This window comes from Anopheles nili, chromosome 2 (assembly GCF_943737925.1).
Source record: "Anopheles nili chromosome 2, idAnoNiliSN_F5_01, whole genome shotgun sequence".
Lineage (NCBI taxonomy): Eukaryota > Metazoa > Arthropoda > Insecta > Diptera > Culicidae > Anopheles > Anopheles nili.
In genome coordinates, this window is record NC_071291.1 from 10,296,319 (window position 1) to 10,314,789 (window position 18,471).

The window sequence follows — 18,471 nt, forward strand, 5'->3', positions numbered from 1 at the left end:
GCCAACGCTCGCACTGGTGGATTTATGCTAGCAGGCTCCAGACGTTTCGGAAGATCCCCTTGGTGGTCGGTAGCAGTGTTAGCGAGCAAGTAAGCGATGGGCAACACGATCAGGATAGAGCGCTCCGTACGGTTCGAGTGCTCGATGGCGAATAACCGCCGGTGATGGCGCGATCGTCGGATTATTGCAATCGTTCGTTCGCGGTTCAACTGCGTGCGTTCGCGTTGGTCAAGCCGTGCGCGAGCAAAGGTCTCGCATTCGTCGTAGGGTTCGCGGACCCGCGTCCCCGTAGGAAGAAAATCGACAGAATGCCCAAGGTTGCCCTTTCATATCCGTTGTCTTGTTTTTCTTCTTGCACACTTGTGACGGAATGTGAAATGTTCGAGAATCTGCATCACAAGCTTCCGTGTGTCCTTTGGAGAAGGTTTGATAACCGTACTCAAAGTGACAAATAACGCCTATTTTTGGCAATAAAAAAATAAATAAACCGTTAAATTAACATTTAAAATAACTCCGAAGGATGCAGAAGAATACGTGCTGGTAAATAACCATGAAGTAAACGTTATATTTGCACGATATTAAATATCTAAAGTGCAGTGTTGGTATTTTAAATTGTTTTCATATACAATTCATATCCAACGATGGCCATTTCGTGTCTCGTTAGTGTCGAAGGTATGAATATTACGTTCAAACATTTTAAACCAACACCCAACGGGCAGAATGTTTACCTCGTCACGCTTGGTGCGGTGAAGTAGAGCAATAATTTACCTTAACATTTCCATGCAAGTGGTTCGAAACCACCGCCAAGCTGGAAGCCGGTAGTTTGACCCGGAAAACTTGACCTCGTCCGGTGCGGTCTGCATATAAAATGAAGTTGAATTCAGTACGCACCATGAAGCTCGTCGAACGAATAACTGTGTAAACGGAGCTGTGCGTGACACTTCGAATTCATCGAAAGATTCCTACTATCGTCATACGTATGAGAAGCGCCGTTCATCCCTTCACGGAAGGGTTGGTAGTAACGGTTGAGGGTTGACAAACGATCGGGGACTCGTGCGCGTTACAGGAATCAGGTAATGATGATTCCATTTTTGCTTTATGTAATCAAATGTAAATATTATTCGCAACCACGTGGCACGTTGTCTCAACGGGAGCGCACTCGTCGCCAGCTTGTCGTCCAGGTTTCGGATTCGTTGGAATTTAATTGCATTTAAGTGCACGAATGCATTTAGCTAAGAAGAAGGGGAATTCCACCGACCAGAGCTCGAGCAGTCTCGTGTGCACCGTGCATAGTTCGGGAAATAGGGAAAAGAATGTTCGATCGAGACGCTGCTTCACGGGTTACTGTCCGGCCTTGTGATAGCAGTGTTTTGCGAAGGAGTTGTACCGCACTGCTCTTAAGATGACTTGCGTTGGTAATTCTTGTTGCTTTCTGCACCTTGTTCTTTAGTATATATTCAAAAGACAGTTGAACGTTGTAATCGCCACTACGTGCAGTTTGTTCTTAGGTTTTTATTTCCCCGAGGACGATGTCTTGTACTAGAAACTTTGTTTTAAAATAATACTTATTTGTTTGCTTGATCAGTTGGTTAGCTGATGCTACAGCTTTTCTGTATTCTTCATTGCCAAGCTTGCATCGGTCAGAATTAATAAGCTCATATTAGCTTTGCCTGTGTTAATTTCAGCTGTTTATAAACGTGTGTTTTGTTAAAAATGGAGTTGATTTATTTGACTCATTCTTTTATGTTAACATTCAACTTAAGGTTTAATAGTTTAAGCACGGTTTTTTGCTGGTACCAGTTCTACAATATAGAAATGAAAGCTACAAAACCACACCACGATACCGATCCATGTGCCTTAAGAAAGACTGATTGTCGGCGTGGACGGGATCGTGGATCAATACTGCGATCGCGCGATGGCGTCCATGTCCTCCTTTGGTATGTCCTGATCGCCGTAACCCCACACGGCGTCAAGGTGTGCGTATTCGTCGGTCAAAAAACGCGTTCCATCGCCACACTTGGCCGCACGCCGTGCTACAACTTCCGGTGGTACTGATTTGCCTGTTGGAATGGAATAGGACATGGTCAGTGTTGCGTAAGGATACGATTTCTTAACCCATCATACGTACGTTCGTAGGCCCACCCGACACGCGCGAAACAGTCGATAAAACCCGTGGTCACGTTGAACAGATAGCTGCCTAATTCACTGGTTTTGTAGTCCCACGGAAACACGTGGTGATAGTTGTGCCAGCCTTCACCCATCGCCGCGATCGCCACTGCCAAATTCTCCACAGGACTAATGCTCTTATCGTACGGCTTATTGCCAAACATGTGCGCCACACTGTTCACGAAGAAGGCAATGTTCAGCGTGGTTGTGAAGCGGAATGTGAAGCACACCCAGAATGCGATGGTCAGCTGTTCATCCCAGTAGTACCAGGGCACGAGCACGGGCAGCCCGATTACTAGTAGCGCGAACAACGGAATGTAAAAGCGTCGCTGGGCCATCACGATGGGATCGGCCTCCAGATCGCTCATGTCGATGATCTTCCGCTTGGCCACCACTTCCGGGTGTGGCGTCAGGAACACCCAGCCAACGTGGGCGAAAAAGAACCCTCGTTTTGCGTTGTGCGGGTCGGCGTCGGTCTCCGAATACTTGTGGTGGACGCGATGATCGTGGGCCCACGTGTACGCGTCACGCTGAAAAGGAACGTGAGAAGAACGAGTGAGAAATCGTACGCCGAACTTGTTATGCGTATTGCATAGCTACAGGCGCTTAAGGCTTTCGAACGAAATGATGAATTATCTAAGTTGCAAATAAATGGATTATTTACATCCACTATATAAACAAAAATAAATCTTCCTGTTTTAGCTGATTTAAATATGTTCTCACGCGCATACATACCTGTCCACATATCGTAAACAAAAACATCAGTAACAACCTCAGCGGCCAACGAGCTTTGTATGATTTGTGTGACCATAACCGGTGCGCTCCGGCCGTTATGCCCAACCCAGAGGCCCACACTAACAACAAAGCTAGAAGGACAAACCATAAAGCTCATTAACATCGTGTGGTAAGTCCTGGAAAAGATTCAAGGTGGACGCATGGGTCAGGTCACTTACTCCAAAGGTACGTGTAGAACTTCGCGCGGAATGTCACCAGATAGAAGAGCCCCACGACGAAACCGACATGTACGAAGAGCTGGGCGGCAAAATCGGGCCACCGTATTTGCGCCCGAAAGGGTGATTGGCGCGTATCCTGATCACAGTCATTACTGCTGCTGTCATTGTTGTTCGAGTCCTGTGAGAGTGGCGCAATGTGCTGCTTTCTTTCCCAAACCGTACTGTTCGTGTTGACCGCGGAAACGGACCCAGTGTTCGCGTCGGAATCCGTCACTACACTGTCCGACACATTAGGAGTCATTTTTCTTCCTTGTTGTCCGCTTGCCTGGTAATGGTCACTGGTCTCTAATGATACTCTGAATCATAACCTGCAGGATGCGGAATTAGAGGGAAGGATTAAATAATGCCTGCAGGCGGGAACGAGAGGTGTGAATGCCGCAGATCGGGCCACGAGGACTTTGATAAGCTACCGGGTCGCGGCCGCACGGTAATCGTACACCAACGGTTAACAACCCTTATCCTGAAGCGACCGCGCGTTCAATCTATCCGGGGCAGCAAAACACATTACTGAGCGTTCGAGCGCAAGGACCCCCCAATTGAACGGCACGCAATCGACAGGACCGCCTGTTCAATGGACACTGACTGCTTGACGAGCGGTTCCACGCGGTGCAACTTGACGTTGATGGAGGATTAAAGTTTCAGAACTAACTAAATAGAAATTTGATTGACCGGTCAATATTTGAACGACGCGACTACTGATGGCTGGGGAGGATATCGAAAAACAGATAGCAACGCGAGTGAAGTCCTACATGACTCCACAGTCCTAATCGAGACCGGACCAAGCGGCCACGTGGACCAGAAACGGTCAATTCTGTTAGTCCTGCCGTTGACCACTCTAGGCTGAAAGTCCGGATACCGAATGATGATAAGACAAACCATCGTGGTGCAGCAAAGAAATGTGGGATTGGCTTCAGCAATAAATTGCAGGACTTAATTAATTCGAAGCAAGTGTTATTTGCCGTTGCTCGGGTGGCGCTGAAAAGGTGCAGCCAGTGCATAGGAAAAGTACAATGCTCGCATCGCCATATTTCATGTCACCGGTATGTTTGTACGCCGGTATTTCTTTTTTTTTTACCGGACATGCCTTCACGTTGGAGTCACGGCAGAAGCACAACGGCACACAATTGTGCTCATTGCCGATAAGAAACAAAATTATTCACCTTATCGGGATGAGGCAGAATGTCAAGACCAAATGGGTTGCGTTGCCTCACACCTGTGTATCTCCCGGGTGGCAATCATAATCGCGTATTACGATGCCCGGAGCAGCTTATCTCGTAACGAGGAACACTCGCATCGTTCCCATGCAAAGTGCAACAATGGCTCTTGAGGGTGGCTAAAGTTGTGTTAAAGTTAAACCCTTGAAAAATGCTTCAACGGCACCAACTGACGCCAATAAACGACGGCATACCGGTGTGGATTGCAAGCATTACGGACTAGAAAAAAGATAGACCGTACAAATGATTTCCAAACAATCGGTGTAAAAAAATCTAAACTATTAGCTCTTGAACGATTCGACGTCACCAAAAAGGCAAACAACAGCGCACGAGCCCTGGAGTGTCTGGAGGTGACTCACGGCTTTTAGCGACACGGAGACATTCCAGTACTTTTCCCTGGGCTTCCATCTGCTCGCCGTAGTCGATAAATAAAGGCAAAATTATCACCCAGCTAAGTGCCTCGCGCCAAAGCTTGTGATAACGACCAATTCACGGTGGGACAGATGGCACACGCGATGTGTATGTGTTTTTCCCTTGCGCGTATCTCTAAAACGCTAACGAAATCTGTGCAAATCGATGAATTAAGGGCCCACCAGGTGTCCAGCTCGAAGGCCAAATCTAATCGTCTTTTGATATTGCGCGACTCGTGATTGATTGCACAAGAGCGGCATATTCCCACAAGGGTGCCACTGATAATGTGACACGCGCTTCACAACCCTCACGCTTTTGGGGGGTGGTGTGAAAACCCGTGACTCATCGATGGCGCTCGGTGATGAATCGATCGCCCCAAATGCCACCAGGTTCATGCATTTTTCGGTGAAAGCCAAGCGGGAACAGTGAGGTGAAACTTCAGCCCCTCAAAACAACGATGGATCGATCGATGGATGTCGAAATTGAATATTACATTTCCACATGCGCTTTGTCCACCAGCCCATCGCTTGTACTGAGGAACTCCACGTTTGCACGTGGTTTGACGGTAACAAAATAATAACGGCTCCCTACTGCTTGGCCGAAACGTTTGAGCAACACCTTCCGTCCCTTGGGTGGATGATCAAATATTACCCTCCCCACGGAAATCGGAAGCACATCCGCCACACACGCCTTCGGACATTCCGCACAACATGCGTCAATGTCGATCGGTGGCGACCCAAAAAAAAACGCTCATGTCACGAATATCCAACGGCCATGCTCCGGGCGCATAAGAGACCGTGTTACCGTTTCCAAAGCATCGCAAACGGTCCCGGCAATCGAGGAAGGGGAATGACTTATTTTTAGCAAATATTGGCCACGGTTCGCAAATGGAAACGCTAGCCTTGACTGGACACCGCTACCCGTTAGGATGGTCAATTTTATATTTCCATATATACGGCGGTTTCCCTCTCGTGCGCGTTTTTCCTGCCTCCATCCGCCCGGGGAATATGTTGACCACAAGGAATGTGTGCGCCAATGTTTGCTTGACCTTTGGAGTCGAAGCGTTCGGGCGTGTACGGGGTATCGAGTATCGGTTTGGATGCGGTTCAATTGGGTTGCCTCATTGACACTAATCAAAGTCTGCCACATGCGGTGACCGGCTGCTCTGGTCTCCTAGGTGCTGCTCGCAACGGAACTCGTGAGGGTGCTGCTAAATTATTCAAATCTCGCCTTCCAACCGAAACCGAACCCACGGCTTGGCGATGCTGTCATCCATTTCACGATGGTATGCTGCGATGGTAGTTTTTCGCGTCTTCTATTTCTTTTTCCCTCCACATCGGCTACCAGTACGCACCTTAAATGGGTCTTGAAACGTGGAACACCCAGCATGGACGGTAATGGTGCACCGTAAAAAGCAAAGATTAAAGCGGCCTACAACTCAAAAAAAAAGCGAAAACTTCCACCCTCGGAGGGCAATTAGCAGCCTCCACTCCCACACACACACACACACACGCTGTTTGGGGCAGCACTTTTTTTCTGGGTGTGAACACCGGCCACCAGAACCGCACGCTAGAGGATGACGCCACGAACTGGCGCATGAGAGCAACGTGACGGTTCCTGCCGGCATAAGGCATCCAGGTGCGATCCCGCCAAAGAGCGGTTTGGAGTCACTTGTGGTCTCACGGTGGTTGTGGTACTCAGTTCCAGGGGCCTCCCTGTTTGAACAACGATTAGGCGAACGTGCGGACAGGCGCGCAGGAGGGCCGGGCAAGCAGAACGGAAAACAAACAGTGGAATTATTGTGCGGCACAAACCGCCGCATGAGACACGCTTTCCGGTAGGTTCACTACGTTTTTTTTCCACCCTTGTTAAGCCGCCCATTTGCTCCGGTCCAGGTGTGCTCTAGTGAATTGCGCGAGAATTTACACGCGAACGAGTTGTACGCAAACGTTTGGGTTGTAAAATACAACAAAAAAAAAACTAAACTCAAGAAAAGATATGAAAACCCTCGCATCGAAACTATCGTCAACAAACGAAGAGGGTAAATAGTGGCTCCATTTCCTTCGCTAGTAAAACGCGCGTTTTCCGTGGCCTTATCGGACGGCTGCCGATTATCTTCGCTCTGTTAGATGGGTTGAGTTATTACGATAATTGAAACGGGAACAGGCAGACCGCCTTATCGCAATCGGAGCGCTAACATCACAACCCGATCGATCCGTCTCGATCCACTGATCGGTTGGAATGTTGCTCGATTTGGGTAACAAAACCGTGAACGAGGTGCACGGTCATCAGATGGACTAAACATTCCTCACATTGCGCGGGTTTTTGTGCATATGTTCAATTTTCGTTGCACACACGTGGTCATCCTTTGAACCACCAAGCGCCTCCATTGCACACGATGTCTCGCTCAAGAGGTGCTCTAGTCTACATCGTTCACGTTTTCGGGTGGGTTTCGAATTTCACTTTGAACCAAAAAGAACACACCCATGCCTACTACGTTGGGTTGAGAAGAAAACAGATGACTAACACACCTCAAACAGCACATCGAGCTCCTCTAACGGTCACACCTGGGCGATAACTTGTTGCACTTTCGTCGGACGACCGAACACTATTCGATTGGTTTGCGACGGAACCGGCAATATGCCATATTGTAGGACGACTTTGGGAATGTTTTTGCCGCTCAACCGATGCGCTCTCCATAACGCTCTCGCGCTCTCGACAGAGCGCGGTTTCCATTTTGCTGTGGGGTGAAAAAATAAAACTACTACACTACTGCACTACTGCACGGAGTGCGCATAACCGATTTGTCATACCGGCTTGTAAAAGATTACTACCCTCTGAGCGAGCGTCTAGAAGGGGTGAACGAAATAAAGCAGAAAAAGATAACGTACCCCACACACGTGTTCGGCTCACTCGCGCGCTTGCTGAGCGGCTCCATGCCCGAGATACTCATTTCCTCCCGTTGGGTCGTTTTCGCCGTGGTGGGTGGTGTACGCTGAAAATCGTTCCAGCTGGCAAGAAACAATGTGATTGTTTTTACATCCCGCTCATCTCGAGCGTTATTACACACCCACAAATCCTCCTACACGGGCCGAGCCGGTTGTGCTACGTTCGTGAACCCCCACACGCATCATTTCGATCATCAAAGACCAGAATGGTGGCTGTTTGAACAGTTTAATTCTAGCTCATTCCCGTCAGTGACGTCATCAGAGAGTCGATCGCACCATGAGCGGTTGTTAGTGATTTATTTTCCTTCGCACCCCCAAAGCGAATGAAGTTTCTTCATCGAAACGAATGCGTTTGAAGTTCAAAGCAATTGGCCCCGGTTATCTTTCGAGCGCACCTCGGATATTGCACCAGGTCTTTTCTAATCACAGACACACACAAACCCAGCGGGTACATTGGGAGTGCAGGATCAATTGTTCAGTGAACTTTCTGCTGCTGTGTTCATAAATTAATTCTTCGAGTTCCTAGTTCATTAAGGGTCGTCAAGAAAGACGGCAAAGTTCGGCTCGCCGGCGTACACTATTGATTTAAAGTTTGTGTTCCTTAGCGATCATCCGGCGCGAAGGGTGTCGCAGCGGACGTGTGTTTTAACCCAGTTTTTGTTTTCCTGCGAAGGGTCGCCTCGCACGTAGCGATGATATTATTTCTCTTACATCATTGATCACATCATCGTGTACGTGGTGATGTCGGTGGGGCAGAGCGACGGGAAGCACCGGTTGTAGAATACGAAATGAGTTTTCGGAAAGTGCGTCCACCGGCGGCATGGCGTGCATACTGCTGCGGCGCGTAATCGTACAGCATTTATGTTTGTTTATTTAATTATTTTTTTATGTTTATTTGTGTGTATGTGGGGTTTTATTACTCATTTGTCGTCTTTCCACTACAAATGTGCTGGCCGGCTTGGGAGGGGGGTTTTGAGGACGCCTCTCCGTGAGTCAATAAGGCCGTTAACGGATATTTGGGTAGCTCATGGCTCCAGTGCACCAACCCGCAAGTGGGGAAGGAACCGAAGGGCCATTTTAAAACAAACAAAACAATATAGTTCCGACAGACAGCCTAATCTCGAACGGGTTTAACGAACGAACTTATTATGGTAGGATCGAATGCTTCGTTTCGTCGGTGGCAAATGCGGGTTATAGAAGAAAACTATTTCAACACACAAAAATGCTTAGTTTCCGCGAATATACTACGGTAGTAGGGTAGAGTACCGTCAAACGGGGCACCTTACGAAGATGACGGGGGTGGTGGCGGAGGCTGGCTACCGTCCGGGTTGGGACCGGGATTATTGCGCGGAAGATTCACACCGCCCCGTTCTAACTCTCGCGCAATGTTGCTAAACAACTCCGGGTTATCATTGTTCATTTGCATTGCCAAGCGTCGTCCCGTTTCAAGAAGCGCATCCATGTTGTTCATTCCTCCCAGCTGTCCTAACCTGCATGTGAAAATAGAAAGGCATATTAGTGAATCACGAAACGGAGGAAGGAGCCGGAAACTGAGCCAGATCATTTGGCATTTCTTACATGCTATGTATTGCGGGGTCGCTCATCATACGCGTAGCCATCTGCACCATGTCTGGGTTATTGATTACCGCTGCAAAGTCAATATTGCTCAGCGGATTGCCTCCGGCCGGTGGGTTTCGTGAACGATCCTCCAGACATTGTTGTGACACCCCCAAATTATTCTTGTAGTCTTGATTATCTGGTTCGAGTCGGATCGCGTTCTGGTACGCAGTGATTGCCTGCTTGTGCTGGTTCATCTTCGAATAGGCCAGCCCAAGACGGCCCCAAGCCTTGCTGTAGTTGGGATCGTGTCGCAGTGCCATCTGACAATCCTCTGCAGCATGGACGTAGTCACCAAGCCGGCTAAATGCCGCCGCCCGGTTGCAGTAGAAGACTGGATTAGTTGCATCTAGATTAATTGCCCTAGGAATGTAAAAGAAAAATGCGGGTTGTGTATTGCCATTATTCGACAGTGCAGTGCATCTCGTTTCCCTCGTCATACTTAGTGTACGTTTGAACAGCTTCCATGTATTTCTCTTCCTTCATTAGCCGGTTGCCTTCGTTCTTTGTAATTTCCGCTTCCTGTTTCCGTTCCGGTGAGACCACCACAAACGTGTTACGGTAAAGCTCGAACAGATCGACATGATTCCGTGGGTCATCCTTTTCGTCCTCTTTCTTGACACTGGTTTCTCCTTCGGGTGCGGCCTCACCCGCTTCATTTAGTTCGTACACGTTTTCCAAACATTGTATGGCCACCTCAATGCTTTCCCGGGAGTCTTCGTTGAAATTTGGTTGCTCTATTTGCTTCGATAAGAAGCGAATGAACGAGCGAACGAAGTATTTCGCATCAGGACTGTGACTGTCGCTCATAGTCGAGCGTTTTTTGACCGCTTCAATTGAATGAGATGAAGATCACTGTAAATCAAACAAGAACGAAAAGTACACGTATTGTTTGCTGAATGTTGCGTTTCTTCTTCTTTTACGCTCGGATCAACGCGGTCGGGAATGCATAAAACAACAGCGCTAAAAGCGCAAGTCGAAAAACTCAATTAAACTAAATTTTAGTGTACTGATTAGCCCTACTATTTTTCTAACTACAATCAACGTGCTAATTTACAGCGGCATCGGAATAATAGTATAATTGATAACGAAAAAAAAAACAAAAATATAAAACTCAGACACCGTCATGTAGACTGATAAAAACATAATGAAATGGCATAGTTTACACACCTTGGAATATAGTTTACTGACTGAATTTCTTCTAAATACTATTATTTAAAAAGAGAGTTAAGAATTATTCGATATTCAACTAGAATCTACTAAATATTTGTGAAAAACAATACCAACCAGCACAGTTAGGTACACACACGCGAGCTTCTGACAAAGGAAACAAATGTCAAAAATGACACGAGAGATTTAATTTGAAAAATGCTGCTGTCATAAATATTTTCCTGATTTTTTAACAAGTGCGAAAATGTAGCATGTTGTCGATTAAATGTTAGTAAAGATTCTGCGATTCTGGCGAAATATACATTTTGACTAAAAAAATGAAGAAGCGAGAGTAAAATTCGGCTTGCTAAGGGTGTTCTTACATTGTTGGAGCTTTCGAAATGCCTCCCGTTCGAATGGAAAATGAGAAACAAATTACTAGTTTTTTAATCAGTTTACGTAAGAAAATCAGTATAGAGAAAACATTAATCATTTTTCGTTGATCTGTTGTAGGATATTAAAGAAATTTTCATTTGAAACTTTCGATAAAGTTTCGATTCGAAAATATCTACCCGAAGCTTTTTCGTAAAGAAAGAGACAAACTATGTTCTTCTGAATGATATTTGTGACGTCACGGTAGCTAAAACGAGCTTTTACATGCAGGATTCTTCTCTTCGCTATATCTTGTTTGATTCCCAATAAGCTAGTAATTTTGAGATTAAATTTTCAACATTCCTAATGTACTATGGGTCACATTCCTTGAAACGATTGCAAGACTTAAATCATCTTAGGTTTCCATTCGTATTTTTGGCGCAATATATTCAAGTGAAAGCATGTTACTTTTGAAAAGTGTCAAATTTATTTTACAAAAAATAACCATTTATTTTAATTTAAATTAGAGCATATAGCTCTTAATCTGATTCAAAACTATACACATTAGTTAAAAATCATCGTGTTTACTTTCGCGACGACTTGAGCAAACAATGGAACATATTCTGAAGTTTTTTTTTCTAGCTTAACAAAAGACTTCTATCCCCGTATGCCCTCCAGCGTGGAACCCTTCTTTGTCCCTTTGCTTGGAAAATAAAAATGATAAAAAAAAAACCATTTCCGAAGCACTTTTTATTTCGTTTCATTTGTCTGTTGTAGTTTTAGTTGGCCCAGTGACATCCTGATTTGAAAACTAAGGCGTGGATACAGCATGCAACAGCTTGTGTAAAAAATAAACTGTATTGTTTATGTCCAACAACACCAAAAAAACATATACACGTTTTTAGAATTCATTTTTTTGCCTATTGAAAGCTGCTGGGTGGGTCATTAAATAATTGAAAATAAATAAAGCACGCACGTCCCACGGGAACTGGAAGCGCCAGTGAAAGTTCCGCTTAATTCCGTCACCTTGCTGTTGGATCGCTTATCAAGGCTACGAGCTCCGGACTGGAGCGGTGTTTGGTAGCAAGCTATTTACATTTAATTTCTGTTGACACCACCAAACGACGCAACTCCGTCCCTTCGCACGGATGCGGAATTAGAGTGTCCTGCCCACGGCGCTACAAATTTGCTAATGACTTGTCATTAAAATAAACATTACCATTTCCCGTCCCAACCCCGAACGCCCATTACTCACGTACCGGGGCGCCCTTCTGATGGCGTGCGTGATGCGTTCGATTATAACATCACCGGCGTTACATGTCGCATAATCGGCCACCTTAGACAGGAGGGAGATAAGCTACCTTCGAAAGACGCACGGCACCGGAAGTGGGCCATTTTTCGATCCAACCCACCGAGCAGCTTCTAAACAACTGGTTCGCTGTTATCGACTGCTGGCTCGAGTAGCGCGTTGGATCAAAGCGATCCAAAGATGGGCCGTTTGGTGCTGGTGGTCGATTATTAGCATTTAAATTGGTACGCGGGATAGTTTCGCACGTTTCGGGGCATAGTTGGGCAAAGTCTACGACTACTTCCACGCTCCAGCGGTTCTCCATTCTAGCCAAGATGTTTGCACAAGCCGTAAGATCTCGCTCTTAGGCAAATGGAAGCAAAACATCAAACGGCAACCCACAAACCATGCTACCACGTGGGCGGACAATTGCGTGGGGATTTCGTGCCCTCGGGCAGAAAGAGCCAGCAATTGCCTTCATCCTTCGCCGATTGATTCGCTGGAATAACAAAAGAAAAGCGATCCAGCGCGGATTGGCGATATTTACCCAGGCTGCTTATTTGATATTTTTGAAATATTACTTCCAAGATAATCGTTCGACCCGTTGAGGACGCCGAGCCGGGGAAGAAAGTGACGAAAACCCTAACTCCATTTCCAGGGCTCTGTTTGCGCGGGAGAAAGCATCGGCATAATGCCTTTTGTTAAGGACCGGGCATGGTAATTGTGCATTCACGCAGTCGAAAAATGAAAATAGGAAAGCATTTCATTGGGGAAAGGAAAGTAAAGAAAAAAAAAAGCGCGCTACCATCATAACCGAAGTACCTGCCACGGTACGAGCGGAATCGGAGGAGAAAAAGAGAGAAAGAGCGAGCGATGAAAAAAAAAAGGATGTGCGTTATTATCGTAAAATTTAATAGATTTGTCCTGCGAAATCCGTAATTGAATTCCTACTCCGCTGAGGCTTTTCTTTATTTTTACATTTCTATTCTTCTGACTTCGATGGGGCGCGGGCGTACCGGAAATGTTTATTATTTATTCATCGCGCGCTGTCAGGCGTAGGATTTCCCATTTTCGTGGGATGAAAACAGCACGTCAGCGGGGCAGACAAAAGAGTTTGGGATGCGGATTCAAATGCCTCGCTGGCTGGCGCACGGCGAACGGTAATGCATTATGGTCGTGGATTTTCGACTGTAAAGAATGATGTTTGATTGTACGAAATCAACTTTTCGCAGTGCAGCGATGTTCTTCTACACCGGGTAATCCTTTATTGCATAATACTTCAGGATAGGCGTGCACTAAAAAGAGAGGGACGCAATTTTTTGTAACAGAGAATACCAAAAATGTTTCATTACAGCAAAAGTACGTTAGGGAAAAGTGAATATATACACAAAAGGTTAATATGTCTTGTCACAAAACGAAGAAACGCTTCGTTCGCTTTTGTGGTACTCGATATCAGCCATAGTAATGTATCCTTGTTCCATTACACGTACTATCATGCACATCCAATCAATCACTCCGTCGAATGACGATACACTTTTTCCGAAGGTTTTTCACGTGTGACACCCCCCAAACCCCAACCACCATCTTCGCAAAACGCCCATTCATTACGCGCGCATATCGTTGGCAAGAAATCAAGACAGGATCTCTTCCGCCCACCACACACGGTCTTCCAATTTAAAGCCCATAAATAAAGAAGAAACAAGTCTCTGTCCCGGCCTTGCCACACGGCCCTTTACCGTCACGCGTCGCTCGCAACGAGTTTTTCACATACTCAAGAGGAGGAAAATTAGAAAAGTTTGCATGACACCCGCTAGACGTCGGCAGCGGGCGTCCTTTCCACCATAAGACGAGCATGAAGAAACTACCTCACGTACTGTGGGAGAGATAAGGGGTAAAATTGGACAAGAAATTAAGCACCATAATGGTTCTAAAATGTTCCTTCATTTGACCTATTTGTTCGTGTACGTTTACAGTTACAGTTCGTGTACTTTACTGTATTTTCAAAGCAATGCACGAAATAATGACCCTTTGTTAAGCGTGCTCATGCTCGTTGTTCGTGAAAAGGGTTTCCAAACCCATCGTGAGCATCCTGGCGCATCGCAGCGGCTGTGTGTTTCGAAATTGCGATTGATTCCCTGCGGGCGGGTGGAAAATTACGGCACGCCCTCGCACCTTCACCGCCACCAGTGAGTCATGATTATTTATTCATATGTGAAATTCTTTCTCCGGCCGACTTTCTCCGACCCTCCCGCCAGTGTCACCCCTTTTTCGAAACCCCTCTTTTTTCGCTCGACTGATACGCGCCAGTAGAGGGATGCTGTACGCGTGATAACACGATTGTTAATTACGACCTTCCACCCCGGCCGGGTTCGGGACCCCTTTCACGGTTGTTCGCTTTTTTCTACACTCCTCTCGCCCAACCACATCACGGCTGGTGGCAGGCGCAAGGCTTCACCCGAAGCGCTACTCCAATCGGCCGCTTGCTCCTTGCGATGATTTATCCGTTCGTCCTTGCGCGTGCGGGAGCCGCACGTGGAGGTGATGCGGTGATTTATTGCACGGCCGGAAGCGCGCATCGTGCAGCTGTTTCGTGGTGGAACCTGTTCCCAAGCAGCGGCTGCTGAAGTTCCCAGCTCGCGTGCTATAAAAGCCTCCCTTTTGGGGCCGTTTCCCGTGGGTGCAAAAGCTTAGCTCCACCATGGTGGATAGTGCGGTAAAGATCGAGCGACTGCTGACCCTCGTGGGTCGTCCTATGGATCTGCTGGGATTGAACATCCTCAAGCCGAACTGGAGACCGTCCGTGATCTCGTGCGTTGTCGCGGCACTTATCTGTTTCCAGCCAGTTCTGACTATTAACTCGCTCGTGACCTATCGCCATACGCTTGACATCCTGATCGAGTGTCTCTCGTTGGCGAGTATTGGCGTTCAGGTGGTCACCCGATCGTACTTCTATCTGTTTCAGCGAGACCTCTGTCGGCGAGTTCTCGAGGAGTTGCGTGGTCAGAGGGACTTGTTCGGTGCGGATGGGAACGAGCGGTTAGAGCGATTGTTCCGAAGTTCCGTTGACCGGATGATGACGTTCTATCGCTTGCTGTACGGGACGTATCTCATCTCACTGTCGCTGTTCATAATGCCATTAGTGATGCCGGATCCACGCAAGTACAACCTCCCATTGGCTTTCCAGTTGCCGGGCATGCCACCGGACGAGACGGCATTGTTCTGGTACGTGACCTACATCTACCACGTCCTGCTGGTCCTGTTGGCCATTAATCATCTGGCACCGATCGACGCCATCATCATGGTTTCGCTGATCAGCATCAGCACACGGATTGGCGCTCTACGTGTGCTACTCGATCAACTGGATGGACAGATTGGTGAGGTAGAATGGCACCACACGGAACACCTCGAACCAGTGCTGGATCGGATCATCGAGCTTCACATCGACACCAAGCGATTCACACGGCAGATTTACCACTCGTACCGGATGCATTTCTTCATCAGCTTCGGCATGATCTGTTCCGTGTTGTGCATGTGCCTGAACGTGATCGCGACGACTCCACGGACCTCCGTTTATCCCGTAATGGCGGCCGCTGCCGTGGAACTGTTCGTGGTGTGTTACTTCGGTAACACGCTGCTGATCGAGAACGACAAACTGCCGGCCAGCGTGTATGGGGTGCGTTGGTACCGGCTCACTGTGCCGCAGCAGAAAAAGATCCTGTTTCTGCTGGCAAACACTCAACCGAGTCTGCAAATGAGCGCCGTCTATCTGCCGGTGAACATGACGTCGTTCGTTACGGTTCGTGAGCTTCGTGGAGGGGATTGTGGATGAGTTGCGTTAACATTGTGTTTGCTTTTGTTGGGTCTTCTATTGTCTTTCAAGGTCTGCCGAGCTGCCTACTCATATTATACGTTGCTCAACTAAACTCCGGAGAGTATGAGGGAAATCTAGTTGGAGATAGCTGGCATTAGTGCGTCTAATCTACTGATGACTTGAATATATTATCCCACATCGATCTAGTGCACGTGAAGTAGTGGCCACAAAACAAAGCACACGAATTCAACTACTTGCATGCTGCTTAGTGAAGAATAGTGTAGTAAGAGTAGCTCGCCTTCATCACCTGCAATTAGGCACGATGTTTGGTGTTAAGATGTTCGGAGTACAGATTCTTGAGACAGGTCTTACCGAAATGAAACTCGACATGGCAAGCGGCATGAAGATGGCATTCATCGCCATCGGAGGCTGTGCGTGGGCAATCATCACCATCAGCGTTTTCTGCTCTGAAACAGGCATCACGCTCCAGTCGATCGAGTACATGTAGTCCGCCAGGGAGTCGCTCTCGATCAGGAGCAGATTACCTCCAAAACACAGCAGAGCTAGCTGAAAAGTGGCAGCTGTCAGAAAGAGCGTAAATGGCTGACAGATGTTATCCGCGATCACGTTCATGCCCATACACAGCACGATCGAGACAAGCCCAAAGAGGATCAGAAGATCGAATTTGTATTTCTGCTCCATCTGGCTCATGAACCGCTTGATGGCCATGTGTGTCCTCACGAGGTACGCCAGCTCTTGGCGCAAGTGTTCCGGTTCTGCACCAGTGTCAAGCTCTTGCAGGGATTGCTTCAGCCCTTTGATCTGGTAAACCACGGCCAGAATGCACATGATCAGCATACCGTCGCTTCCCACCATAAACAGAATACCCATGACATTGACGAATACATCGAAGACGTAGTTCACGTGCCAATATGGTGCGACATCGGACGGTATGAATGGTAGGCTGAACGCTAGTGGCAGATTGTTCTTGCGTGGATCAGGAAAAAAGATCGGTATCAGTTGAAACGTCGCCGTGGAGGAGTATATCAGCCCGACGGCACGCACCGACCGGAACGCCACCTGACAGAACTCCTTTGAAAGCCGCTTGAAGCTTTCGCTGTTCCTGAACAGGTCACTGTTAGGGAAGTGCGTTTGATACGTGATAGATGAGAAGAAGAAATTCAGAATACCTCTCGCACACAGCAGCACATTCTTACTTCTGGTTGCTAACAGCATCGACCGTGTCACGCAGCATATCTCGAAAGTACAGCAACAGAATCATCCGGAGCGTGATCTCACATCCGATGGCCGACAACGCGAGACATTCTGACGCTATGTCGAACGAGTCCAGGTGAGTGACTAAAAACTTGACGGCTGCTAATTGCTGCATGATGAATATGAAAGCTGAGAACAACGTGAGGACGGAGATCTTCCAGGTTGGGTCTAGCACGTCCAGCCCCAGCATCCTGTAGGGACGTCGCACGAACGCCATCAGCCTGGCAACGTCTGGATCGGTGTTCGATACCATTTTTGCGCAAGGAGAGAACTGGCCCGTGACTGAGTGTTTGAATGCGATTCTCGGGTGTTTTTATTAGTGCCTAGACTGTATGTTGTCTGTATGAGCATGCCGCAACAGTCTCGAAGCGGAGTATGTAATCATAGCAGTATGTTATCAGCAAACGTTTGGCTTGATTACATGCTGGAGTGTATCAGTATGTGCATCGTTCTTAGCAAACGCTTTACAACCTTTTCAAGGAGTTTGTTGTATGGCAAGCATTTAGGAAAGCCTAAATACACGTAGAACACAACCTGTTGTTAGCTGTGGATATTATTTTTGTTGATAAGGATAACGTCTTTAGTACGCTGTACCATTAGCCTATCTTACCTAACCTGCCACCAATCAATACCAATCAGTTGGGTATCAATTTAATGAAGCAGCGCATATGTTGCAATTCACACCTTATACGTACCATTTACGCCTTATAAATTGCCTGATTAGGTGGCTAATTTATATAAATCGCGCCAAATAATGCAACCACGTGCCGGGATATGAAGGTGGCTAGTTTACCAGCCAACCAAGCAAAGTGAGTGAGCCACCCGTTGCAAGCATTTTAAATTATTCCCAAGCCGAACCGAATTGCACTTGAAATGCGAAAAGAAAAATGAACGCTTCTTCGTGCTCAGGACTAACGGCCCTTAGCCAATCTCGCCGCGTGTCCTACACGACCGCAAAAGCGAGCAGCTAATTGTTATCTCGGTCTCCTGACAGCTCGTTACTGACATCACGCCAAAGCGGTAGTTTCGGAGTCGCAGTAGGCGGTGATGTTCGCCCGCTTTTGACAGGTAACGGAAGATGGCTTTAATTAAAATCTCCCAACCACCCTCGGGTACAGTCACTGCGGCCTAAGAAACAAAACCCCGCATTCTCGCATTCTGGCGCCGGGTGGAAAATCGAGTGATATTTGTTTGCTATTTGCTTAAA

The 18,471-nt window shown here is 47.2% G+C and overlaps 4 protein-coding genes across 4 annotated transcripts; 1 reads left to right on the forward strand and 3 right to left on the reverse strand.

Moving 5' to 3' along the window:
* Positions 1-1,714: 1,714 nt before the first annotated feature.
* Positions 1,715-7,389, reverse strand: LOC128731485 (acyl-CoA Delta-9 desaturase). The gene is made up of 5 exons (XM_053824607.1): positions 7,336-7,389; positions 3,120-3,487; positions 2,902-3,032; positions 2,129-2,696; positions 1,715-2,060 (listed from the first exon to the last, which is right to left on the reverse strand). Exons 2-5 carry the CDS (start codon positions 3,418-3,420, stop codon positions 1,897-1,899), a joined length of 1,164 nt encoding a protein of 387 aa, XP_053680582.1. The 5' UTR covers positions 3,421-3,487; positions 7,336-7,389; the 3' UTR covers positions 1,715-1,896.
* A 1,258-nt stretch (positions 7,390-8,647) lies between these two features.
* Positions 8,648-10,689, reverse strand: LOC128730989 (small glutamine-rich tetratricopeptide repeat-containing protein beta-like). The gene is made up of 4 exons (XM_053824084.1): positions 10,657-10,689; positions 9,812-10,224; positions 9,331-9,732; positions 8,648-9,242 (listed from the first exon to the last, which is right to left on the reverse strand). Exons 2-4 carry the CDS (start codon positions 10,177-10,179, stop codon positions 9,035-9,037), a joined length of 978 nt encoding a protein of 325 aa, XP_053680059.1. The 5' UTR covers positions 10,180-10,224; positions 10,657-10,689; the 3' UTR covers positions 8,648-9,034.
* A 4,187-nt stretch (positions 10,690-14,876) lies between these two features.
* Positions 14,877-16,100, forward strand: LOC128721983 (odorant receptor 33a-like). Its single transcript, XM_053815794.1, has 2 exons — positions 14,877-15,974; positions 16,059-16,100. The coding sequence occupies exons 1-2, from the start codon at positions 14,877-14,879 to the stop codon at positions 16,098-16,100; spliced, it is 1,140 nt and encodes a 379-aa protein (XP_053671769.1).
* A 154-nt stretch (positions 16,101-16,254) lies between these two features.
* Positions 16,255-17,517, reverse strand: LOC128721985 (odorant receptor 22c-like). The gene is made up of 3 exons (XM_053815796.1): positions 17,207-17,517; positions 16,362-17,124; positions 16,255-16,296 (listed from the first exon to the last, which is right to left on the reverse strand). Exons 1-3 carry the CDS (start codon positions 17,515-17,517, stop codon positions 16,255-16,257), a joined length of 1,116 nt encoding a protein of 371 aa, XP_053671771.1.
* Between the last annotated feature and the right edge of the window lie 954 nt (positions 17,518-18,471).

Excerpts from the sequence above, each read along its gene's own strand:
- LOC128731485 (XM_053824607.1), bottom strand. The coding sequence starts at position 3,420 with ATGACTCCTAATGTGTCGGACAGTGTAGTGACGGATTCCGACGCGAAC. Across the intron at positions 3,033-3,119 it reads GTTCTACACGTACCTTTGGA|CTTTGTTGTTAGTGTGGGCC; the intron begins GTAAGTGACCTG and ends TTGTCCTTCTAG. Across the intron at positions 2,061-2,128 it reads TGTCGGGTGGGCCTACGAAC|GCAAATCAGTACCACCGGAA; the intron begins GTACGTATGATG and ends CCATTCCAACAG.
- LOC128730989 (XM_053824084.1), bottom strand. The coding sequence starts at position 10,179 with ATGAGCGACAGTCACAGTCCTGATGCGAAATACTTCGTTCGCTCGTTC. Across the intron at positions 9,733-9,811 it reads GCTGTTCAAACGTACACTAA|GGCAATTAATCTAGATGCAA; the intron begins GTATGACGAGGG and ends TTACATTCCTAG. Across the intron at positions 9,243-9,330 it reads GACCCCGCAATACATAGCAT|GTTAGGACAGCTGGGAGGAA; the intron begins GTAAGAAATGCC and ends TTTCACATGCAG.
- LOC128721983 (XM_053815794.1), top strand. The coding sequence starts at position 14,877 with ATGGTGGATAGTGCGGTAAAGATCGAGCGACTGCTGACCCTCGTGGGT. Across the intron at positions 15,975-16,058 it reads ACATGACGTCGTTCGTTACG|GTCTGCCGAGCTGCCTACTC; the intron begins GTTCGTGAGCTT and ends TTGTCTTTCAAG.
- LOC128721985 (XM_053815796.1), bottom strand. The coding sequence starts at position 17,517 with ATGGTATCGAACACCGATCCAGACGTTGCCAGGCTGATGGCGTTCGTG. Across the intron at positions 17,125-17,206 it reads GATGCTGTTAGCAACCAGAA|TGACCTGTTCAGGAACAGCG; the intron begins GTAAGAATGTGC and ends CTTCCCTAACAG. Across the intron at positions 16,297-16,361 it reads CCATGTCGAGTTTCATTTCG|GTGATGAAGGCGAGCTACTC; the intron begins GTAAGACCTGTC and ends GCCTAATTGCAG.